Source organism: Mauremys mutica, chromosome 5 (genome assembly GCF_020497125.1).
Source record: "Mauremys mutica isolate MM-2020 ecotype Southern chromosome 5, ASM2049712v1, whole genome shotgun sequence".
Classification (NCBI taxonomy): Eukaryota; Metazoa; Chordata; order Testudines; family Geoemydidae; genus Mauremys; species Mauremys mutica.
The window spans coordinates 135,933,476-135,959,518 of NC_059076.1; the positions used below are offsets into that span (position 1 = coordinate 135,933,476).

The following is a 26,043-nucleotide window of genomic DNA, read 5'->3' on the forward strand; positions in this document are numbered from 1 at the left end:
GGGCGCCAGAGCCGCAGCTGCCGAGCTTGGCCAGCGGCCGCTTCCTCCCCCCGCGGCAGTGGGAGCTGCAGCAGCGGCTGCTCCCAAGTCCTGCTGCCCAGGTGGGGAGAACAGCCGCTGCCTGGCCCCGCAGGTCACCCCGTACTCTCCCTCCAGATACCGCGCCTGAGTCCTGCCTGCTCGGGGCCAGGCTGGACTCACACTCACCCCGGCCCCGTGCTCCCCTGAGTCTCCCGGGCCTCCCTCCAGCGCTTGCGGAGGGAGGAGGAATCGGGGGTGGGGGATTTTTTTTTTTTTTTTGCTCTGCCGCCATTTTTTCCCCCTCTGCCCCCGCCCCGCCCCCCCCGCGTCCCGATATTTGACCTGGGTGATCTGGTCACCCTAGTTACAGTGCCTAACACCAGTAGGGATTTCAGCTCAGCTGAAGGTTGCATACAGCCCTCTTTGTACTAAAGATGTAACAAAGGGCAAAATTTGCTTTAGAATTTCCATCTGCAAACTCAGTCAAGTCCTACCTGTCTTTCTTCTTCAAGGCGTATTCTCTCCTCTTCTTTCCGCCTTTCCTCCTCTCTCTTTGACTCGAGTTTTTTCCGTTCCTCACGCTCTGCTTCTTCAGCCTAAACAAAAAAAGGCAATAAATTATTCTCTCTCAATCTTGGGTTTCATAATTTACGAGCATCGCTTATCTCTCATCAGTTTCCTGGACTCTTGTGTCCAGAAATACACAACTGATATTTTAAAAAAAGAGAAGCTATTCTAGTTTGTCATCATCATCAGGGTTTTCCGTTTGTTTCGAATGTTAGTATTTCCACTCAGTTTATAAATGATCCCTATGGAAATTTAAAATATCACTTTCTTATCGAAGTTTTCACCTCCACTGAATGCATGTATTAGCTTGTTTTTGTAGTTTTGCTATTGAATACTGTGATAAAACCATTGATTTTTCTCTTCACTTTAAATCTAAAAAAACCAAACTGCAAATGTAAAATGTTTGTTTTATAATGTACCTTGAATTTTGTTCTTATTAATCTGAATGGCATCCTTTGAAGGATTCATACAATGAAAGCACATTTAAATTATTTTACAGTTAAAAATGGAAAAACTGCTCTCCTAGATAAAGAATGGAAATATTACTATTAGGAAGATTGAATTTAAGTTAAAACACAAGAACCCCCACAAAATAACTAGCCACTATACCTAATACACACACATTGCTCCAAGGAGAAAAAAAAATAAATATTCAAAATGGATGATTTAGACTATTGCTTAAAATATCTTGATATTGATTTCTTATTTTCCCTTTCTCCCCTTTGCAGAAAATACCTGATCTAATTTGTATTTTTTTAAATTAAATAGCCAGGAGACTCATCCTCACTGACAATCTGCCACCTGGAACGTTTCAACTTAACTGTCAGGTGTTTTGAGTTATCTGCATGGAAAAAAAAAAGAAAATCAGCTTGTTTGGAAATGGAACAAAGGATCTCTCCTCTGCCCTCACCCACCCTTTATTTAACTCAGTGGTTTTCAACTTTTTCTGCAGACCCCTAAACATTTTCAAATGGAGGTGCAGACTACTTTGGAAATCTTAGTCTGTGGGTCCCCTGGGGTCTGTGGACCACAGGTTGAAAATCACTGATCTACCTCCAAAGTAACTTAATTGATTTTGCTCAAACTTTCCATAAAAAGATCAAGCTTGGAAAGTAAAAACCAAAAATGGTTAAAGTTATGAGCAAGAAAAGACAGGATCATAATGGAAGACTGTACACGTATCATGTAGTATTTGCTATGATATAAGCTATCTATAGCACATATCACCACAGCAAGCAGAGGTAAATTTAATCCCTGTGTGTAAGATCTGGGCACCACTTTATTTCTTAAAGCAGGGCTTATGTGAGATTTGAGTGGCTTTGTGTTGATCCTGTGCAGAGGTCAATTTCAGCTCAACAGACTTGTTTAACTCTCTTATTATGACTTTGTTCACTCTATACTGTGGCAAGCGTCTTTTCTGTTACGCAAAAGTCTGTTGCAGTTACATCAAGTTTTTGCAAACCATACTCCAGGTTACAGAGATTGCAGGCCAGTAAAGTAGAACAGGAAAAAGAAATTAACGTATAAAAACTTGAGTCATATACTAATGTGCTTTAGGAGGGTTTGCTGTTGCTGATTAGTTACCCTGGACTTACAGCGGTTAAACAAGTGTAAACTGAAAAATCCAGAGTGTTTCAACTGGTAATTTAATATGCAGAGCTAGTGTGACGTTGCACCCCATAATGCTTTATAGAAATATGCTTATGAGTGTAGATATGACATAACTGGAATATGTTTTATGCTAGATATGCCATGTAACATATCTTTGCAAAGGTTATGTTCTTCTGCATGTATTTATCCTATTCATATACATGTATCATTTTTATATCTGAAGTTATGAGCACTGGCTCTATGCTTGAACTTAAAGTGTTTGCTGTAGAAAGCACCTAAGGCAGATTTGGTCAACATAGTGTGAAGGGGTTATTCAAGTAAATGGAAGTACTCGGCTAACAATGGACCTTGATAGACATCAATCCACATCTGAGCTTTCCTGGGAACTTCCTGTAGAGAAGTGAGTCATGCATCGACATGTGAATTGCCCATGTGACTCCAAAACTCCATCTTGTAGCTGTGGTTCTACACAGCGGGAGAGAGGGGTCTCCACCCACAAGAAACACTATATATGCCCCTGGGGAACCCCTTCATTTGGTCTTCAGTTGGCTCAGGACATAGCCTCTCCACCCCAAAGAGATGCCTGAAAGAAACTGGAACAAAGGACAGTAACTATGGAGGTGTGAGTGATTGCTGGACCCAGACTAGGAGGAAGGCTAGTCTGTAAAAGAAGCTTTTTGGAACATCTCTGAGGGTGAGATTTACCTGCATTTAGTTTCTTACTGTATTAGGCTTAGACTTGCGTGTTTTTGTTTTATTTTGCTTGGTAATTTACTTTGTTCTGTTTACTTGGAACCACTTAAATCCTACTTTTTATATTTAATAAAATCACTTTTTACTTATTAATTAACCCAGAGTAAGTATTAATATGGGGGGGGGCGGGAAGAGACAAACCGCTGTGCATCTCTCTCTATCAGTGTTAAAGGGTGAACAATTTATGAGTTTACGGATTTCTTTGGGGTTTGGACCCCATTGGGAGCTGGGTATCTGAGTGCTGGAGACTGGAGCACTTCTTAAGCTGTTTTCGGTTAAGCCTGCAGCTTGTGGGGGACGTGGTTCAGACTTGGATCTGTGTTTGCAGCAGGCAAGCGTGTCTGGCTCAAACAGGGCAAGGGACTGAAGTCCCAAGCTGCCAGGGAAAACGGGCTCAGAGGTAGTCCCAGCACATAGGTGGCAGATCCCAAGGGGGTTTCTGTGACCCAGCCCGCCCCGGCTAGAATTTAGGAAACAGACGAATATTCATAGCAAAGAGATGTCTGGTTTCTAGGTTTTTTGTTTGCTCTCTGGTGAATTCTGGCCTAAGGACTGCTCAGCTCCTACACACTTCAATGGGCTTTGCAAGGACGCAGCTTGCCCATGTCACCAAATTCTCACCCAATCCCCAAGGAACAAGTGGACAAGGCGGTGCATGGAGAACCAGCGCAGTGGTTGGTGGAGGAAGGGGAACCCTCCCCCTACAGGCGAGCATGGAGCACTGCACAGACATTCCATAACTGCTACTACAGACTTGAGGCTGTATAAGGGCAAGCCCTATGCTCCCTTTTTGGGGGGTTTGGAAACAGCCTGCCAGCCCGCAAGGTTCCTTGTGTGCTGCAGCAGGGACAGGCACCCCGGAGAGGGTCTTCAGACATTTCAATACACTTTGAAGTATGCTTGGGGCACAGAAACGTCTGCCAGTGAAACTAATATAATTTGGGCCGGGGGTGCATACGTAAGGGGACGTGTGACTCAGACTAGTGAAAATGGTCATTGTTGTCAACGGGCCAATACAAAATGTGCAATCACAACTGTCAGAACTCCAGATGACGGGGTGGGGAGGAGGCTGGGCTTCTGAGACAAAACGGGTATTTTTTCGATAAAACACTCAGCTTTTGTGACCAAAGAACTCCTCCTGCCTCCTCTAGGTCAGCTATCACCTGCCCTTTGCTTTGTGCTTTAAACACTTCAGGAAACACTCACCTCTCTCTGGGCTTTTCTGGCTTGTTTCTCTTCTAGTTTCCTCTGTTTCTTTGCTCCGATTTTTCCAGACAATTGAAATTCTGCAGCCTCATCTCCATCATCTTCCTCTGCAACATTGCATTAGAAAGGGACAAAGAACAGTTAGAGCTCTCAGGAAGCTGGATTCCCTGCTTCTGAAGAGAGATGAGCTGCAGATGAGAAGACAGCCAAAGGTCTGACGAGATCCCATAAAAAGAGTGTGTGTGGAGGTGGGTGGGAGGGGGGACATGAGACATTCACAAGAGGCTGCCAAACCACAAAATAGATTTACAAGGCAGGCACACGTATGGTGAAGTGAGAGGTAAACTTTACTGGATCCTTTGAAGAAAGGCTGTTTATCATCCACATTTCCTGCTTTCCACTGTGAAACTAATTTTCATTACATATGAACAAATTCACGCATCACACACAGTTACTTTTACAATTTAACATCCAGCTGTAGGGATTTTGTTTTCCTGTTACCTTCAAGCCTAGTGCAACAATTATGTAAATTTTAAAGATGGCATTCAGAGGTTTTTTATCCATCAGTAATCTACACTGTGATGCTGCCTACCATCCCCCATATCTGCCCTTTAAAGAAAAAATATAAACCCCTCCAAGAAATATAATGCTTATCGGGGCATGATCTTTAATAGCCTGCATGCACAGTCACAGCAACTGCACAAGCAAATGGCCTGCTAAAACACAACTGGCCATTTGCAAGTCCAATTTCTGCAATTGTGGAACATGAAAATTTAATGTGCAAGATAGATGTGCAAATGTTTAGGTGTGCAAAAATGCATATACATATGCTGATCAAGTGACCAATGAGCAGCAGTCTTCGGAAGAGCATACTCCCTCCCCAAAATATATTGTGTCCCCTTGTTTCTTCACATGCCACATGTTTGGTCTTATTACTCACTCACCTGCCTAACTTGGGTCCCGATCTTGTAACACTAGCAGAGCTGACTAACCCCTACGCTCAAAGAGAGATTCACTGGGATTCTGCATGGCATATAAGGCCACATGCTCAAATCAACTGCAGGACTGGAGTCCTGGACTGCAAGATCCTTGTGAGAGGGACCTCATGACCCTACTTATATGTGAAGTATTACGCATATCCATGGTGTTGACTTTGATCTACAAAACTCTGAGTTCAGCTGGGCTGCTTGAGCCAAAGTGTTGTCAACTCTTGTAATTTTGCTTCCAGTCTTGCAATATTTGCTTTAATGTTTTATTTTTTTTTAAACAAAGCCCAAGTTCCAAGAGTCATCTCAGTTTTCATTTTTGAAAGTTTCTAGCCTACATGGTTGCAGGGGAAAAATCACTCCCCAAAACGTGACCCAAGTGCATCCTGATGGCTCAGAAACCAGAACACTTCCATCTTGAAAAAAAACCCATGGAATTTTATATATAATCATAACTTTTGGGGCCCAACTCAAGATTTTTGAATACTTCGAATTGGCAATATTATGACAGTCCCTACACTGAAATGTGAAGGGTTTTGATTGCCGTGTGTTCTCAATGAGGGACCCTTTTCCCCCCATGAAATTTACTTCCTGGTCTGACAGAGCCGAAGTCTGCTGGCCTTTAGGACATGGGGCAAGGCCCAGATTTCCTCAGGCATTTGCCAGAGGGGATGTTTGGGTGGCTGAGGAATCAGGTACCCTTCTCCTTTGATAGGATTCAGTTTTGGATGTGTATCCCGTGGCATATCAGACAGCCAGTTTCACAAACTGAAACACGTACTACTATAGACAGACTACTGAAAGTAGACACCTTCTCTACTAGATCACCTGTCTGATGAAGTGGGTATTCACCACGAAAGCTTATGCTCCAATACATCTGTTAGTCTATAAGGTGCCACAGGACTCTTTGCTGCTTCCTACTCGATTTGTTTTCTGTAAATTGTTCTCAAACTATACCCCTATTCGCTTGCTCTGGAAGGAAATAAATGCGAGGCAGACTTCTCAGCCCAGGTTTCAGTAAGAGTGAAATCGTACTAACCAGATGTTCAGAAGGGTTCCCCCACCTTCCCCCACACATGCACAGAAAGCACAAGGCCCACTCACATTTTACATAGTAACATTTCAGAAGCTGTTGCAAAGTGTGAAAATAATTTGGCTCTGGGTCACGTGGCAATATCAAAGTCAGCGACGCATCACCAGACGCCCTGGATGGAATTACACCCTTCTAATTCACAACTCTCTACGAGTCACCACATGCATGGCTGGTGCTTTCCAGAAGCAAATAAGAAAACACAGTCCCTGCTCTAAAAGACTTGCCTAGTGTCATCAGATCTAAATTTCTTATGGGCTCCTCAGGGCTTATCTGCATATGGGATATTTGTACCCGTGTTTGGCTCTCAGGCTAGCAAGAGAGTAAATTTTTATCCTGGTTAAGAAGTCTAATTGAAATGCTCATTTGGAGTCTAGAGGGATAGTAGTATTGCAGTAAAGTATACAAAAAATTGTTAATTGTGAGTATACTTTCTATGTTAATGTTAGTTGTTTAGGAATGTATGACAGAGAAGATGCTGTTTAAACACTTGTCGGGGACTGACAAAAAAACAGTCCCTGACCTCTGACCATTAACATTTTCCTGCCCCCAGTATGAAGTGTCTGATGGGATCCCACAAGACCCACTTCCTCAAGACATCAGCACATTTCTTTGAATGTGCAGTTGCTAGAAATGCACCACGTCTCTCTTTAGACATTTTTATTGGGCGCATGATTCAGCAAAGCGCTTCAAATTAACAACGTTCCGCAGTCTGTGCTTAACAGGACTTAAGTACATGCTGAAGTGCTTTGCTGAGTTACAGCCTTCATTATTAAAGTGGTAGAATAGATGTTCAATGCAGCATCGCGTTTGAGATTCCACACACAGCTATTACCACCACAACACTACGGCCTAGTCAGGCATGTACAGCAACTAGGGGGACCAGACAGCAAGGGTGAAAAATCGGGACAAGGGGTGGGGGGTAATTGGCACCAATATAAGACAAAGTCCGAAATATCGGGACTGTCCCTATAAAATCAGGACACCTGGTCACCCTAACAGCAACAGACAATGGTGTTTGTGTGCAACGGGGACAGAAGTTATTGCTGACGTAGGAGTCACACATTTTTGAATTTCCCCAGATGTACAGGCAAAATTTTAAGAATGTTTCTTGATCATTTTTGGTTTGGGGTTGTGCATTTTTTTTTTGTTGCATTTAATCTACACACACTGTAGATATGCCCCTTCTTCAAATAACCTTTTAGTAATATAGTCATCAGCATTCAGATGCACTTAGTGAGAGAATCAGCAGCACTTCTTTGTATTCCTCTAACAACTGTTTTTTTGCTATTGGGCTCTGGGTTTGTAGACCAGGGACCAAATTCTGCTCTGTTTCACTAATGTAAATGGTAATTTCACTGGAGTAAACTGTTTTATATTGGTGAATCCTGAAGCAGAATCCAGCCTCACAGCTTCACTTCTGACTACTTTGACTATCAACTCTTCAGGCAGGGGGCCATCTTTTTGTTATATATTTGTAAAGTGCTAGCACAATAGGAAACTGATCCACAACTGGGGCTCCCAGAAATGACTGCAATACAAATGATAATGAACACATGAAGCAACTAAGATATTGCCTTCAGAAATCCATGCAACCCTGATTACATCGGAATCTTTGTTACACATGGCCACTGACGGGAACAAATCAATCCACCATATGGAAAAGCATGGGCAATATGATGACTAACATGACAGTCAGGCAAGCAGCTTCTTTTTTTCTTAAGTGAAAAGATTTATCAGTGAGACATTTTAGGACTCAGACAAGATGCTGGGCTATTAATCTGCAGCCACAAAACCAGTCTATGCTGAATGACAGCCAAGTGCAGCATGTAAAGGCCATAGGCTCCTTTGAGAAGGGGGTCGAACCACTTGAAATTCCTTTTCTGAACGAGCGCATATGATATAACTGAGAAATCACACCTCCTTTGCTCATGTCTGGGCTTGAAACGTCTCAAGGGCAAAGATGGCCAGTGCTAAACCACGACAATTTATTTACTGACGTAAAGAAAATCTAAATTGCTATAAAAATGCAGCCTGATGACAAATTCAGGTCAAAACGCGTACTATTTACAGGTGCTTTTCTAATGAAGAATATGGGAAGCACAGTACAAAGTTGAATTGTGCACCGAAGAGTTTTTATGGTGTTTTATTTCGCTTAAACTAGAAGCGCAGTCCAATGACGACAACCATTAATAGAACTAACAGTTCCTGCCTCACAGGAGTTTGAGAGTAGGGTGACGGGACTGTCCCTATAAAATCGGGACAGTCCCGATATTTGGGGCTTTTTCTTATATAGGCTCCTATTACCCTCCACCCCCGTTCCGATTTTTCACACTTGCTATCTGGTCACCCTATTTGTTCTATAAACTTTAATGATGCCTCACAATGTAGGCAGGTATCCGTGGATGCATGGCACTATTGTGAGAAGTATTTATTAGTTAGTAGTCAGGCAGATTGATAGACTCCTAGGCCAGAAGGGACCTTTGTCAATGGTCATCTAATCTGACTTGCTGCATTACACAGGCCAGAGAATCGCCCCAAAATAATTCCTAGCGCAGATCTTCTAGAAAAAGATCCAATCTTGATTTTAAAATGGTCAGCGATTCACTGCAGGTTGACCTTCCAATTAAAATAGTGCACAACTTCCAAATTTACTACCTTAGAATAAATTCAGTAATCCCATAAAGGTGTACATAGGACCCACTATTTAATGAGCATTACAAAACAATAATAGGATTTAAAATAAATGCAAAGCACAGCATTATTAAGATGAATTTTATGTAGGCACTGTTTCAGATGTCAACATTATTAACAGCTGCAGATTTAAATGCTACACAAATCAGTCCTGTGCATTTTAAAAGGCAAACTGATTATAAAACAAACAAACAAAAACTCTGTAAGGGCCCAAATTGCAGTTTCTGTGTTCTTCACGCAGCAGTTGACAACTAAGCAGCTAAACTGTTCAGCAAGCGATAGGCTTTTGATACTTTCTGGAGGAAGCATACCATGCTGAGCTCCAGGTCTCAGGAGGTAAGTAAAGGAACTGCATGTCAACTACTACGTTTTAATCTGCAATGTTTAAATTGGGATTTTTATTTCTTTATATTTTAAAAGCTACATTGTCCTGGTGCTTAGCGGCACACCTTGCTGTGCCAGCATTTCTCTGGGGGGCTCTACTTGTTTCTGCAGATTTGATTACAGGTAGAGAGGCACAAGGATAACTTTCCAGATGTGACCCACTGCAAACTGAGTTTTGTCTTCCTGAGTCTGCAGGCAGGCAAAGAAACAGTAGCACAGAGAGGTGAAGCCATAGCTCCCCAAATGCTGATGTATTCCATGGTTTTGGGCTAGGGCACTGGAGTGAGAGTCAGGAGATCTCTGCCACTGGCCTGCTGTGAACCCTGGAAAAGTCATTTCACCTCTCTGTGCCTGTTTTCCCTCCCACCCTTGTCTGTTTAGATTATCGTCTCTTTGGGGAAGGGAGCGTCTTTCACTACATGTTTGTACAGCATCTAGCACCATGGGGCTCTGATATCATTTGAGGTGACTGTCTTACAATTAATAAACAACAGCAATTATTCACCAGATAAGCAGAGGGTCCTGTGGCATAAACAATAAGAATTATCTTATTGCCGTAACACTCAGAGGGCCCAGCCCCATTGTGCAAGGCGCTATATGGTTTTATGTGCATTCTTGGGGGATTTTGGTCATTTTACTAGGAATCAAGGCTTCAGAAGGTCTGAGTAAACCCATAGGAGGTTAGATACTTTTCTGAACTTGCCAAAGAAAATTAAAGCGCCCAGAAAGTTAACTACTTCACTGCTGAGCATTTTAGCAACAACAAGCCACAACTCTGGGCTTGCAGATCCAGCTTGAGTACAGGGCTGCCACTCAACCTGATGTCTGAATAAAGGCTTTCAGCAAAACCATTAAACTCTAAAAACAATCAGACTCCACCAGAGATATGAGCTTTGGTGAATCAGTGAAAGTCAGCGCCAGCAAAGGCCACCTCCACCTGAATCAACTAAAAAGAGATTTCAAAGCTGGTTTCAGCTAATGCCATTCCTGAGCCATGCAAACTCACTCTCACATGCAAACCCTGAGCCTCGCAAACTCGCATTCTTACTTGAAATTCCTGCTTTGTTCTTTCTGAGGCACAGAAAGGCTCAGTGACTGGCCCAAATTCACACAGGAGGTCTGTGGTGGAGCATTGAATTGAATCCAGGTCACCCAAGCCCTAAGCTAGTGCCCTAACCACTGGGCCATCCTTCCTCTCTACTCTACCATGCCCCCAACTTATCAATATTTCAAACATAAACATGGAGCATTCAGTACCTAACCGTAAGTTTATTCATTATCTTCACTGGTGTAATGCCAGCCCCAGGAAGGTCCCCAGCAGTTGCCCATCTTGCTGTGTTATGCCCAGCTTAGACTGAAAGCCCCCCCAGAGCTCAAGCTTGGTCATCTGTTTGTCCAGCACCATGTAGATCTATGCAACTAGTATTAATAGCAGCAGCACCACCACAGTGGTCTGGAAGATCAACACCTGCCAGTCCAAGACTATTTTCTACGCCAGTTTAGAAATAAGGAGGTTAGCAATTAGCTCACTGGGCTCACTCATTTTGAGAATCACTCTATCAAAAGTCTGCCCCACCGTTTTGATCCGAGCAGGTTATTAATAGCCATGGTTACTCTCAGAAGAAATGACCTTCTTCAAGTAGTCAACTAACCACTGACAATTTTACTCAGCAGGTGGAGCCTGCGTGGGAGACTTGGCTAACAGGCCTGCCTGCATGACCTGCCACAGCCCACACAGAACCTTTGTATAAGGAGCCTGCCTACACACTGGGGGCCAAGGCTCTGTGGGGAAAGCGTTGGCGTGAGGCGTGTCAGCCCTGTTTTCTGTGCCAATCTGCTAGTTATTCAGATGTCCTGCCCCACCCCAACTGCAGGAAGAAGCAGCCACAAAAAGAGATTTCAATTTGATTTAGCTCTACTTGCTAAGGGTGGGTATTTTACACCCCCCCCCTCCCCAAATAATCATTTTCCATCTCTCTATTAACTATTCCTCCCCCGCATACCCTCAATATCTAGCTATCAGGTCCAGTAAATAAAATTAAGCCTTCATCTAATTTATTTCAATAGCTTGTTATAAGCACCCATAGAGATTAAAATACAAATTGAACAGGCTGGACACAAGAATCAAGCAATGACAACTAGAAGCTAGCACCAGGAATCCTGTTCCTAGCACCATGCGGTAAATTGGAGAACGTTCAGAGAAGAGCCACAAGAATAATTAAATTATTAGAAAACATGCTGTCATAAACAGATAGTTAAGGGTTAAGGTCTCTTTTATCCGTAAGGGTTAACAAGCTCAGTGAACCTGGCAAACACATGACCAGAGGACCAATCAGGGGACAAGATACTTTCAAACCTCGGTGGAAGGAAGCCTTTGTTTGGGTTCTTTGTTTTGGGGGGTGTTCTCTCTTTGGATCTAAGAGGGGCCAGACGTATATCCAGGCTCTCCAAGCTTCCTGAAATATTCTCTTCTATTCAGTATAGTGAGTATTAGAAAGGCGGATTAGTCTTTTGATTAATTTCTGTATTTGCAAATGTGTGTTTGCTGGAACAATATTTTACCTCTTTGCTGTACTTGTACTTATGCTAGAGTCCCTCTAGTTTTTATAAGCTGTACCCTGTAAACTTCCATCCGGATTTTACAGAGCTAAATTTTACCTTTTCTTTTTTTCTTTAATTAAAAGCTTTTCTTTTTAAGAACCTGTTTGATTTTTCCCTTGTTTGAGACCCCAGGGGATTAGTCTGACTCACCAGGGATAGGTGGGGGGAAGAGAGGAGGGGGGAGGGTGAATCCCTCTTTGTTTTAGATTCAAGGAGTTTGAATCAAAGGAGTTTTCCCTGACGACCAAGGGAGGGAAAGTCTGGGAGGGGGAATGGTTTATTTCCCTTTGTGTTAAGATCCCAGGAGTTTGGATCTGGGTTCCCGCCGGGAAAGGTTTGGGGGAACAGAAAGTGTGCCAAAACACTATATTTTTGGATGGTGGCAGTGTTACCAGATCTAAGCTAGGATTTAAGCTTAGAAGGATCCATGCAGGTCCCCATCTTTTGGACGCTAAAGTTCAAAGTGGGGAACAAACCTATGACACATGCCTTATGGTGAGACTCCAGGGAGCCCAATCTCTTTTGCTTAACAAACAGAAGGTTACGGAGTGACTTGATTACAATCTATATGTACCTATCTGGGGAACAGATATTAGATAATGAGCTCTTCCCATCTAGAAGAGAAAGATATAACAAGATCCAATGGCTGGTGAAGCTAGCCTGGAAATAAGGTGCACATTTTTAACAGTGAAGGTAATCAATCATCGGAAGCATTTACCAAGGGTCATGGTGGACTCTTCATCACTGGCAATTTTTAAATCAAGATTATCTTTCCAAAAAAATAAATAAAAATAGAATTCTCTAGTTCAAACAAGAGTTGTTTCAGGGAAGTTCCATAGCCTGTGTTGTACAAGAGGTCAGAACCAATGATTTAATCTTCTGAATTAATCTTTTCCCTTATTCTACAGGAGAAGGCTTCAGTCTTGAAGTGATACAGCAACTCAGTGGAGTCAGCAAAAGTACAGGGTCACCCTTCTTCCCTTGAAGGGGTCTTATTCTAGTAAGGAAATTTAATTGTAAGATGGAAAAAATCTTCACGACCTACATCCAGTGTCTGAACAAAAATTACACAAGGCCCAAATCTCAGGTCTGCTAGGGTTACTTTGTACCAGTCTCCTAGGACAAACCAGATATTGCCCCCCAAAAGGATCATCCTGCATAGGGGGATCCTCTGGTGACTGCAGTGACTCCTATGTCAATGTGTTCTCAGCTTTCAAATAAGGAGTACTTGGGGAGAAAGGGAACTTTGGCAGCTGGTGTAATTAGTTTTAAGTCTGCTTTAACCTGTGTCAGGAACCAGGCCGGCCCCGAACCAGCCCCAGGACCAGGCAACTGAAAAGGTGCTCTGTGCACAAAGCTCAGCCCAGCCAGACCAAAGCATCTGATCCATAATACAAGCCCAAACCAGAAAAGAGACAGAGGAGCAGCTTATTTTTAAGCACACATCAACTGAAATCCTGGATGCCTACTGCCCTGCAACTGATCTAAAGGCAGCCCGCAGAAGAGAGCAGCAAGTCCACAAAAAGCAGTTGCAAGTCCAGCCACTATATGATTTCTGGTGCCTGTGGTCTCTCTATGGCCTGGTCCTACACTGGTGTGTGTGTGTGTGTGTCTAAGATACGCAACATCAGCTACGAGAATAGTGTAGCTGAAGTCGACGTATCTTAGATCGACTTACCTCCCGTCCTCACGGCGCGGGATCAACGGCCGCGGCTCACTTGTTGACTCCGCTTCCGCCTCTTGCTCTGGTGGAGTTCCGGAGTAGACGGGGAAGCACGTTCAGGGATCGATTTATTGTGTCTAGATGAGACGCGATAAATCGATCCCCGATAGATCGGTCGCTACCCGCCAATCTGACGGGTCGTGTGGACATACCCTATGAAGCATTAGCAGTGCTCAGGTACTCAAGAGAGTGCACCAACAGCACAAGATAGAGGTGAGAGAAGGGACACCCAGGGAAAAAAGGAGTTGTCTTAATATGATAGACTGTAGAAACAAGTAAACAGATGTCAATACAAAGACAACTTTATATAAGGGCTAAGTCACTTGCCTTTGATGTGCACTGAGCCACAAAAGAATTTATATGGGCTGATGACATGTATTCTTCCACTGCTAAAGTGCAAACTAACATAAGCAGCTGTGCTTTGATAGCTTCACATTTGGCTCCTCAGGATAAAGTCGGAGTGGCCCAGGCTTCAGACATCAAAAGATTTTTAGATTTCACTGTTTTTCAAGTGTGCCAGCACATCAAAAGAAACAGCAAAGTTCAGACCCTGTCAATCTCCCATGTGTGACACAGCTAAATATAATTAGCTTAGATGGCACATTTACCTGCCAAAGCAAATGCAAACATCTACTAAAAACAAAAGCTGGTAAAGTGTGATTCTCTCCAAGACAAAGCATCATGCCGCGCCATGTTCTCTCTCACTGACTGCCGATCAAATATGCTCTGTTTATCAATGACAAGATTCCCCTTCCTCCCAGTACGATACTGTATCATCCAGTGCTGCAATCTCAAGCAAAGCAGGGTCTACCCTGACCAGCATTTGGATGGGAGCCCTACAAACTCAACCTAGGATTGGAGAGTCAAGCTCGCTCGACACCAGTAGTGTCCTTTCGGTTCATAACTCAGTGAACAACGCTGTTCATGTTTCAAGCCGGAGAAGCATCCAACTCGTTCACCCACAGCTGTACTGGCTCTGCGGAGCTAATGAGTATGGAGTGACAAAAATGTAGTTTGGCTAGAAAAGTCAGCAAACAGCATTTACAGGGAATAAAAAGATGTTACTTATAGGCACTTTCCTGACCATAACCACACTAAGATAATGTGGTTACTAACTCAAGATGCAAAACAAAATTACGGGACTCTGTCCACACTGACCTACAACCACACCTAACAGAGTTCCAATCTGATACAATCTCAAGTTAGCAGGGTGTGCTCTGACCAGTATTTGGATGGGAGCCCACCAAGGAAAACCCAGATGCTGCAGGAAGTGGAGTTGGTGATTTAGTAGGTGGTGTTCCTTCCCCTAAGACAGCACTAAACCAATGCTTTGCGCTGCTGAGGCAGGGTATAAACACCAAGGTACCAAAGTTCTGTTTGTACCCTAAGATCCCTTTGCACTTTTCATAGGGTCAAGCTGTTAGCCCCAGTGAAAGTGGTCACACTCTAACCTGATTACCTATGTTCTGCCTTTCTACTGATTTCCCCTTGTAGTTTCAAACTGAGGGGGGAAAAACCCAGTATTCTTCATCTTCCTCCTAGAAACAGCGTCGCATTGCTGGCACAGAACAGCTGCCACAATCCATCAGAGAAGCAGCTCCATTTCTGTGATGGGCAAATGACCTCTAGTGATACAACTTCCTCCAATGTGTTAGATCTTGTATGTAAATTTACCTTCAGATTATTAGGACACTAAGTCAGGTCAGTTTCGGGCTATGCGGTCTCCAGTCAGTGCAGCTGGACAGGACATTCTGGGACCCTTACCTTGTACCTAACCCAAACCAAGATCATCTGCTAGCCCGATCCATTTTTAAAAGCAGAGCTGAATCAGAAGTTACCTTCCATCCCATCTTCTGCCTGTTGTGCTCTCCTCTGGGCCAGCATCCTGCTGCCCATGTTCCTTCGGCGTCTGGGCATCCCTTCTCCCCGCTCATCAGTGTGAGGCCGAGGCCTGGCCACCATGGCTGCCACATTTCGCTGGTGTTCCTCGTCAGCTGGAAAAGGGGAACATTTTAAATCAGAGGTTTAATACTGATCTGTTGCAGTCATCCCATCGCAAGAGTGAAAGGAGCTAGCTGGCCAGCAATTAGCGATACACTAGCAGTTGGGGTGGTTTGCAATGTTTAGATCAGGTATCTTTCACACAGAGAGAACATCATTCCTTCCCGCCGCCCCCTTATAATGATGATGTTTCTGTATGGTAGCACCTACTACATGCTGGATCTTCCCCGACAGTCAAGAAGGGTGGCCCAAGGATCTGACAATCAGGCAGAGGTAGGGAGAAAAGGAGCAGAAACAACAATAGGCAAATTACATCTAAATCAACATGATTAATCTATGCAGGAGGTAGGCAAACACTGAGCATTTGGAAAACCCCACCTTTAAACTTGCTGGGTTCGATTTTTAAAGGTGCTTGGGTGCCCAGTGCGATTTTCAAAAGCATCTAAGGCTCTCATTGATCCCACCAGACACCTCTCTGCACTTTTTGGTATTTAGGCACCTAAGGTCCATCAATGCAAGTTAGGAGTCAGAATACTTTGGAGTATCAGGGCCCTAAGTGCCTTTAAAAAACTGGCCTTCTGGGTCTCAGTTCCCCACCAGTAAAACAGGGATGATTCTTATCTGTCTTGTTTATTTAGACGCTAGTCTCTTAGGGGCGGGGACTGTCTCCTTGGGAGTGAGGGGGTGCCTAACACAATGCCCCTCCAATGTTGATTGTGGTCTCTAGGCACTACTGTTAATAGAGTGGAAAATGGCATAAGAAGTGTCTATGGACAGGCACTTCAAAGACTGTTGTGACCATGAACTAGCTCTAGATGAGGCGGCTCTGTCATTCTATCATGGGCCCATGGCTCTTGGAACTTACCCCCCAAAAAAGGACCCTTTGTGCTGAATTTCCATTTTTCAGCCCTATAAGTGATTTTTTAAAAATATATATTCTTTTCTCCTCGCATCTGGTAAGCAGAATGTGAGACCCAAAAGTGTTTTTCTTCTTTTCAGATGATTCAGATCTTTTTGGTTTTTTTGCACTTCAGCTATTCAGACCTGACGTCATCTGGCCTGTTCAAACCTGCGAACGTGTGTGTATTTTTCACTTCTTGCTACACTTGGAAAACTCTGTAGACAAATAAGGACTACAGATCACAATCTGTGCATACAGTGTTGCCTCATTTTCCCATGCAGACTTCAGTGCAGTTTCATCTTGCAGGCTTCTGCGAGTTGTTGCAACAGCTGAGGAAGCTCTTAGAAGGAAGAAATTATGGAAGGTGAGCGTTAAGCTGTTGTAACCTGCACAGGTGGTGCCATGTTTGTGTTTCTTCCACGGGACAGAAGCGAATTTGTCGGTACAAAGTGCAAGCTGGTCTCTATATTGGAAGAGAAGGTTCGAGCTCTGGAGAAACATTTATCGACCCTGCGTTGCGTAAGAGAAATGAAGATTTCCTGGAAAGACGTCAGGATATGCTTCTATGGGTACAATGTTCTGAAGAATCGGAGCAGGCTGCGCAGAGGGGACGGAGGGACGGTGAAGAAATTTGGCAGCATGTGACCTCCAGAAGAAGAAAGAGGAGCGCCCATGTACCAGCAATGGAGATACAGGTGAGCAATCGTTTTCATGTTCTCTCCACAGGTACTAATGCGGAGAGTGGACTAGATACATCTATGGGAAGGGAGCAGAAGGAGACTCCACCGATTGGAAGGTGTGAGATGCACTGTCCTAGGGATGGGGGTTCCACAACCACCGCTCCCAAGAGAAAGAGGTGGATGGTGGTCGTCAGGGACTCCCTCCTTAGGGGGACCGAGTCATCTATCTGCCACCCCGAGCGAGAAAACCGAGAGGTCTGCTGCTTGCCAGGAGCTAGGATTCACGATGTGACGGAGAGACTGCCGAGACTCATCAAGCCCTCGGATTGCTAACCCTTCCTGCTTCTCCAGGTGGGCACCAATGATACTGCCAAGAATGACCTTGAGCAGATCACTGCAGACTACGTGGCTCTGGGAAGATGGATAAAGGAGTTTGAGGCACAAGTGGTGTTCTCGTCCATCCTCCCTGTGTAGGGAAAAGGCCTGGGTAGGGATCGTCGAATTGTGGAAGTCAACCAATGGCTACGCAGGTGGTGTCAGAGAGAAGGCTTTGGATTCTTCGACCACGGGATGGTGTTCCAAGAAAGAGGAGTGCTAGGCAGAGACGGGCTCCACCTAACGAAGAGAGGGAACAGCATCTTCGCAAGCAGGCTGGCTAACCTAGTGAGGAGGGCTTTAAACTAGGTTCACCGGGGGAAGGAGACCAAAGGCCTAAGGTAAGTGGGGAAATGGGATACCAGGAGGACGCACGAGCAGGAGAGCGCAAGAGGGGAGGACTCCTGTCTCAGACTGAGAAAGCGGGACAATCAGCGAGTTATCTTAAGTGCCTATACACAAACGCAAGAAGCCTGGGAAACAAGCAGGGAGAACTGGAAGTCCTGGCACAGTCAAGGAACTATGATGTGATTGGAATAACAGAGACTTGGTGGGATAACTCACATGACTGGAGTACTGTCATGGATGGCTATAAACTGTTCAGGAAGGATAGGCAGGGCAGAAAAGGTGGGGGAGTTGCGTTGTACGTAAGAGAGCAGTATGACTGCTCAGAGCTCCGGTATGAAACTGCAGAAACACCTGAGAGTCTCTGGATTAAGTTTAGAAGTATGAGCAACAAGGGTGATGTCGTGGTGGGAGTCTGCTATAGACCACCAGACCAGGGGGATGACGTGGACGAGGCTTTCTTCCGGCAACTAGCAGAAGTTACTAGATCGCAGGTCCTGGTTCTCATGGGAGACTTTAATAACCCTGATATCTGCTGGGAGAGCAATACAGCGGCGCACAGACAATCCAGGACGTTTCTGGAAAGTGTAGGGGACAATTTCCTGGTGCAAGTGCTGGAGGAACCAACAAGGGGCAGAGCTCTTCTAGACCTGCTGCTCACAAACCAGGAAGAGTTAGTATGGGAAGCAAAAGTGGATGGGAACCTGGGAGGCAGTGACCATGAGATGGTTGAGTTAAGGATCCTGACACAAGGAAGAAAGGAGAGCAGCAGAATATGGACCCTGGACTTCAGAAAAGCAGACTTTGACTCCCTCAGGGAACTGATGGGCAGGATCCCCTGGGAGAATAACATGAGGGGGAAAGGAGTCCAGGAGAGCTGGCTGTATTTTAAAGAATCCTTATTGAGGTTGCAGAAACAAACCATCCCGATGTGTAGAAAGAATAGTAAATATGGCAGGCGATCAGCTTGGCTGAACAGTGAAATCCTTGCTGATCTTAAACGCAAAAAAGCAGCTTACAAGAAGTGGAAGCTTGGACAAATGACCAGGAAGGAGTATAAAAATATTGCTCAGGCATGCAGAAGTGAAAACAGGAAGGCCAAATCATACTTGGAGCTGCAGCTAGCAAGAGATGTTAAGAGTAACAAGAAGGGTTTCTTCAGGTATGTTAGCAACAAGAAGAAAGTCAATGAAAGTATGGGCCCCTTACTGAACGAGGGAGGCAACTTATGACAGAGGATGTGGAAAAAGCTAATGTACTCAATGCTCTTTTTGCCTCTGTCTTCACGAACAAGGTCAGCTCCCAGACTGCTGCACTGGGCAGCAGAGTATGGGGAGGAGGTGACCAGCCCTCTGTGGGCTTGGCTACACTTACGGTTTGCAGCGCTGGTAGTTTGCAGCGCTGGTCATCCAGCTGTGTAGGAGCAGCGCTGGTGTGTGGCCACACTCACAGCTACCAGCGCTGGTGTGTGGCCACATTTGCAACATTTGCAGTACTGTTGGGAGTGCTGCATTATGGGCAGCTATCCCAGCATTCAAGTGGCAACAACGTGCTTTTCAAAAGAGGGGGGTGGAGGGTGGTGTACTGTGACAGGGAGCGGGGAAGAGAGAGAGAGTGGATTTTTGGAGCCAACAGTTTAGCTTCCTGGATTGAAAAATCACAAAATGTTCGCGAACCCTTGGTCTTAATTGCAAACAGCCTGCCTCCAACGCTGTTTCTCTGTCAAGCAAACATTCACTCCCTGCCTCTCATTTGATCGTTCACAGCCAGGTACAGATAGCTCCTGTTTGCTGTGATCAGTGTTTGTTTTTTAGATAAGCAGTTCAACGGAGCTCCGATCGGAGTTCACAACAAAACAAAGAGAGGCTGCATAACAAAACAAAGAGTAATTTAGTTAAAAGCTTTCTGGGATATCTCCTTATTCCCTGGAGGCCAATAAAAGCGCTGGTGTGTGTCCACACTTGATGAGCAGCGCTGGATCACCAGCGCTGCAATCGCTACACCCCAACCTGGCCAGGTGTACAGCCAGCGCTGCAGCCAGGGAGTTGCAGCGCTGGATGTGCCTTGCAGGTGTGGACGGTTACTAATTGCAGCGCTGGAAAGCCTCTACCAGCGCTGCAACTTGCAAGTGTAGCCAAGCCCTGTGGAGAAAGAAGTGGTTCTGGACTATTTAGAAAAACTGGATGAGCACAAGTCCATAGGGCCGGATGCTCTGCATCTGAGGGTGCTAAAGGAGTTGGTGGATGTGATTGCAGAGCCATTGGCCATTATCTTTGAAAACTCATGGTGAACGGGGGAGGTCCCGGATGACTGGGAAAAGGCTAATATAGTGCCTATCTTTAAAAAAAGGGAAGGAAGAGGATCTGGGGAATTACAGGCCAGTCAGCCTCACCTCAGTCCCTTGAAAAATCATGGAGCAGGTCCTCAAGGAATCAATTCTGAAGCACTTAGAGGAGAGGAAAGTGATCCGGAATCCACCAAGGGGAAGTCATGCCATGGATCCACCATGGATCCACCAAGGGGAAGTCATGCCTGACTAACCTAACTGCCTTCTAGGAGGCGATAACTGGTCTGTGGATGAGGGGAAAGCAGTGGATTTGTTATTCCTTGACTTTAGCAAAGGTTTTGATACGGCCTCCCACAGTATTCTTGCTAGCAAGTTAAAGAAGTATGGGCTGGATGAATGGACTGGAAGGAGGATAGAAAGTTGGCTAGATCGTTGGGCTCAACGGGTAGTGATCAATGGCTCCATGCCTAGTTGGCAGCCGGTTTCAAGCGGACACCCCAAGGGTCGGTCCTGGGGCCGGTTTTGTTCAATATCTTCATTAATGATCTGGAGGAAGGTGTGGACTGCACTCTCAGCAAGTTTGCAGATGACACTAAACTGGGAGGAGTGGTAGATATGCTTGAGAGTAGGGACAGGATACAGAGGGACCTAGACAAATTAGAGGATTGGCCAAAAGAAACCTGATGAAGTTCAACAAGGACAAGTGCAGAATCCCACACTTAGGACGGAAGAATCCCATTCACTGTTACAGACTAGGAACCGAATGGCTAGGAAGCAGTTCTGCAGAAAAGGACCTAGGGGATACAGTGGATGAGAAGCTGGATATGAGTCAACGGTGTGCCCTTGTTGCCAAGAAGGCTAATGGCATTTGGGGCTATATAAGTAGGGGCACGGCCAGCAGATCGAGGGACGTGATCATTCCCCTCTATTCGACATTGGTGAGGCCTCATCTGGAGTACTGTGTCCAGTTTTGGGCCCCACACTACAAGGATGTGGAAAAATTGGAAAGAGTCCAGCAGAGGGCAACAAAAATGATTAGGGGGCTGGAACACATGACTTATGAGGAGAGGCTGAAGGAACTGGGATTGTTTAGTCTGCAGAAGAGAAGAATGAGGGGGGATCTGATAACCCCCTTTCAGGTAGTTGAAAGCAGCTAACAAAGAGGATGGATCTAGACTGTTCTCAGTGGTACTAGATGACAGAAAAGGAGTAATGGTCTCAAGTTGCAGCGGGGAAGGTTTAGGTTGGATATTAGGAAAAAAAATTTCACTAGGAAGGCGGTGAATGCATTACCTAGGTAGGTGGTGGAATGTCCTTCCTTAGAGGTTTTTAAGGTCAGGCTTGACAAAGCCCTGGCTGGTATGATTTAGTTGGGAATTGGTCCTGCTTTGAATAGGGGGTTGGACTAGATGACCTCCTGAGGTCCCTTCCAACCCTGATATTCTATGCTCCTCAGAATAGACAAGTACGGAAGTGGGTGCTGGTGGATCAAAGTTAGCAAGAGGTACAAGCTACCTATATTATGTTTCAAGGATACATACAACCATGCTTGAGTCCACCTATCTACTCATAAAGGTTACAAATCACGGATGAAGAGTATGTAACAGAGTGATGCAGCTTTCTCCAGTCCCCCCACAACCTTCCTGTCCCCTGTTGGCTGATTTGTCAAGTATCCACAGCATCAAATTTATACTTGTGTCACCTATATAATTCCACCCCTACCTACTCATCCAGACACACATCTCATCCTATCCCATCCCCTCTGCTGCTCCAGCAATGCCACCCTTCATGACCAGCTTCATCCACTTGTCCCCTAAGCGTCTCCATGTTTTTCTGCATGCTGCCACCTACGTATGGCAGGCTCAATCCTGAAAGGCATGGAGCACTCTGGACCTGAGCCAGTAAAGCACTTAAGAACATGGTTCACTTTGCCGTGAGAATGGTCTCACTGAAGTCTTAACTTTAAGCATGTGAGGGGACTACTCACATGCTTAAGTTAAGCATGTGCATAAGTTCTTGGTTGGCTTGGGGTCAGTGTGGCCAGCAGCTTGCAGGATTGAGCTCAGAGTGCCCTCCACACACTGCTCTGCCATGTCACTACCCCCTCCTCTGTGAAACGCATACTAAAAAAACTCACTTCTATTGTGGTGCCACCATAGGAGAATATTCACTACAAAATCCTTGAGGAAGTCACTACCATATGTTCAGGCAGTAACCCTCATCCTCCTCACCCATTCATCTCCTTCTGTTTGGCACCCTCGTTTATTGTATCACGTCTAAAATTTTGAGAGTAAGCTCATTAGGGCAGGGAATGCATCTTATCTTCTGTGACATGCCTAGCATGCTTCTGAGAGCTATAAAGTAATTCAATGAGATACAGTATACCACAAATATTTATTATGGCGCTTTGTAACTATTAGTAAAAACTCTGAGAAGTGTTTTGGGATACAGTGCGTATGGAGGCCCTATACAAAATACATATATGGTATTTCTTAGCCTCTTAAAAAACATCGCACCCTTCAAGGCTTGGTATCCTTTAATCTAAATGGATTCAACATGCCTGTCAAACTTTAAAGACATCCCCGCATAGCGCATCAGTTGGGAAATTTTAGTGCTCATTTATTTTGTGTAACTAAAAAAATACCCAGCACACAATTCCTGAGAAGCAGGGACCGTTACACATTTCATGAGAAACAAATCTATTTATAAAGTGCGTGTTCATTTCAAACCCGTCTCTCAGCCCTCACAAGGACAAATGTGTGAACCGAGTGACCGCATCACCTTGACTCAAATCACATGGCTAGTCCCCAAATCTATCAGTATTAATCCAGCAAAGAAAGCAGTATTTAGTATATTTAAAAAAACCCAAAAACCAGGAAACTAATGCCCAGAGTCACTGACCCGTATTGCTTGTCTATTTAGATGGCCAGATGGGGCCTTATCAATCCGAGCTTTGTTCAGAACAGAGCACACTATAAACCCTGAGCAAAATATAATAATGCATAACAACCTGCCCCAATTAACGGACAACACCAAAACAAAGAAATGAAAAAGCAGAACAGGAAAACAGATACCTTGGATGTGCATGTTTAATTTTATCCAAGTTTTTCATAGCTCCAGTTCGGTTCAGGGGGAAACTGGATTTTCCTATGTGTGGGCGGCAAGATCAGCTTCATTTGGGATTCTGAAACCCACCAGCGGAATGGGGCAAGACAAGAAATCCGGAAAGAGCCTAAAGCCGTTTAAAACCAGAAGTGTTCATATATGGATCACTTCACCTGGATCCACAGCAAATAACATGCAAAGCGACACTAGACGAAGCTAAACGAGGAAAGAAGAATACAAACCACCCACTGAAAGCAGAACAGTTTTCCAAACTGGAATTTAGCAAAGGCATTGGGGTTATAATGTTATACAACATAAGAATGGCCATACTGGGTAGGACCAAAGTCCATCTAGCCCAGTATCCTGTCTTCCGACAGTGGCCAATGCCGGTGTCACAGAGGGAATGAACAGAACAGGGAATCCTCAAGTGATCCATTCCCTGGCACCCATTCCCAGAGCGCCAGGGGTTCTTTCATGTCCCAAAACGCTTAGAGCGGCAGTTTTACATCTAATTTCAAATAAGGTACCTCCAAGACTGCTCCCTAACACAACTTTACACAATGTTACTTGCCCACAGCAAAGAATTTTTATTTTTTTTGATCAGCATGTAAAATATGCTCTCTCCTCATATAACATTAGCATCTTTAATAGCATGGTAAGTCAGCAAGTCAACATTGTGCCTGGGCTGGCAGATTTTCGTGACAGTTTTGCAACACTGCCCTACTGGTATCCTGGGTCACTAGCTCTGTACTGACTCAGACGAACGAGCACCACCTACTGCTTTTATTTATACATTAGCGTAGAGATAAGCACTACTGCAGCAACTGCCTTATGAATATATTTCAAATAAGCCATCCCCACACCACTTCCTGCAAGACCCTCTCTCTCCTATCCACACACTAATTCAGCTTGTGACATCCAAGGAGCTAGTAGCACAAATTAGCATGGCCAAGGCGTACCATTAAAAAAAAGCCATACATACGTTGCACACACAGTTTTACCAATGTGGTGTACGACACTGCATAGCAGTCTTGGCATACAGAACAAGGCCATGTCTGCACTACAAACCGTCTAACACCAGTTACGTTGGCATAGAGTCGCCGCAGTTAGTAGACGGCTCATTCATGCGCATGCTTGGCTCCTTGTGCTGGCACGGTGTGTACTCACCAGGAGTGTCTGTGTCAATGCCAGGTGTGGTGTATCATGGGTAGACAGGTATCCCAGTGTGCCATAAGCCATTCTCCAGTGCAAAGCCTTTTGGGAGACTTACCCAATGTGTTGTGGGGTAGAAATGAGTCACACAGGGAATTCTGGGAGCTACGAGACAAGTTCCCATCATGCAACTGTCCTCATCCTATAATGCCATCCATATCCCATAATTTTCATGTCTTTTAAAAAAAAAATCCTGCAAACCCGCAGGATGCTTCTCGCTGTCTGCCATCTCTGATGGATAGAATGATATAGCCCAGAAAGGATCTTTGATCCCCCACTCCCAAGTTTCAATTTTCCAAACACTAGAAAGTGATATAGGGTAATTTCTGGTTTTCATAAATAGGCAGCACTCTTTACTCTCAGTGGGACTGCACTAGTGTCCCAGCAGGATAAAACTGTGCTGCTGCAGGCACTGCTCTTCCAAGGAGACACAAAGTCAAGGTCCTGACTGTGACAGATGGGCAGCTTTCTGCAATGTCTTTGGGAGACCATATGGCATTAAGGGCATGGATCGTTCTGGGCTAGGGACTGTACACATTCCATAGGAGGAGGGTTATCGCAGCTCTTGCGGGAAGTGCGAACAGAAAGGGATGAGTAGGCAAATCATTCAGGTTATAACACCTCCAGAGAGGTACCACCTCCTGGGAAAGTGCATAGTCTGCTTTAAACTGGATTCTTCAGAGACCACTGGAAAAAAAACAAACAAACAAACCGAACATCTAGATAAACAGCCTGACCTTAAACTGACTCAGGGCCTTCAATCTGGTGGCTGATCTAAAGACTGATGAGAACTTGTAACCACAGGGAAAACCCACTTGTGGGATTGAAGGCCTGACACCTATGTTGGAGCGGGGGTGTGGGGTGGGAGTGACCTTTTAAGCATGTATGTAAGTTCTTTTATAGTTTTTATATACATTCACTGTAATGTTTTCCCTTATGAATAAGGCCGAGAGTCTGTCACAGAGGTCACTGATTCCGTGACTTTCTGGGATTCTGTGACTTCTGCAGCTGGCAGGTGTGGTTGACCCCGGGGTCACTTGAGCATCTCGGGCAGCCCCAGGGGCAGCCACCCCATCCCACACCTTCGTAACACGACAGTCCTGAGCCGCCTCACCCCAGCAGCAGCGCAGCGGTCACGGGCTGGCGGGGCCGTCCCCTGCCAGCAGTGGTGGTCCCGTGCCACCCTCCCTCCCCCGAGCACCAGCGGATGCCCCGGAGCCTCCCCCCAGAACCAGTGGGCACCCCAGAGTCCCCACCCTGAGCAGCAGTGGGCAGCCCGGAGCCACCCCCCGTCCCCACCAGAACCAGCAGGTGCCTCAGAGCCCCTCCTCCAGAGCTGCAGCTGCACCCCCAGAGCCTCCCAGAACACTAAAGATTTAGTCAGGGGTATATAGTACAAGTCATGGACAGGTTACAGGGCCATGAATTTTTATTTATTGCCCGTGACCTGTCCATGACTTTTACTAAAAATGCCTATGACTAAATCTTAGCCTTACTTATG

The 26,043-nt window shown here is 45.0% G+C and overlaps 1 protein-coding gene across 2 annotated transcripts in view; it reads right to left on the reverse strand.

Moving 5' to 3' along the window:
• Positions 1–26,043, reverse strand: part of DDRGK1 (DDRGK domain containing 1) — a 54,463-nt gene that overhangs the window by 24,278 nt on the left and 4,142 nt on the right. For both annotated transcript variants that reach the window (XM_045019048.1, XM_045019046.1), the window contains exons 2-4: positions 15,475–15,630; positions 4,159–4,265; positions 516–617 (exon numbers count right to left, since the gene is read on the reverse strand). In XM_045019048.1, coding sequence (XP_044874983.1) covers positions 516–617; positions 4,159–4,265; positions 15,475–15,630 — 365 coding nt within the window. The remainder of the gene's footprint in view (positions 1–515; positions 618–4,158; positions 4,266–15,474; positions 15,631–26,043) is intronic.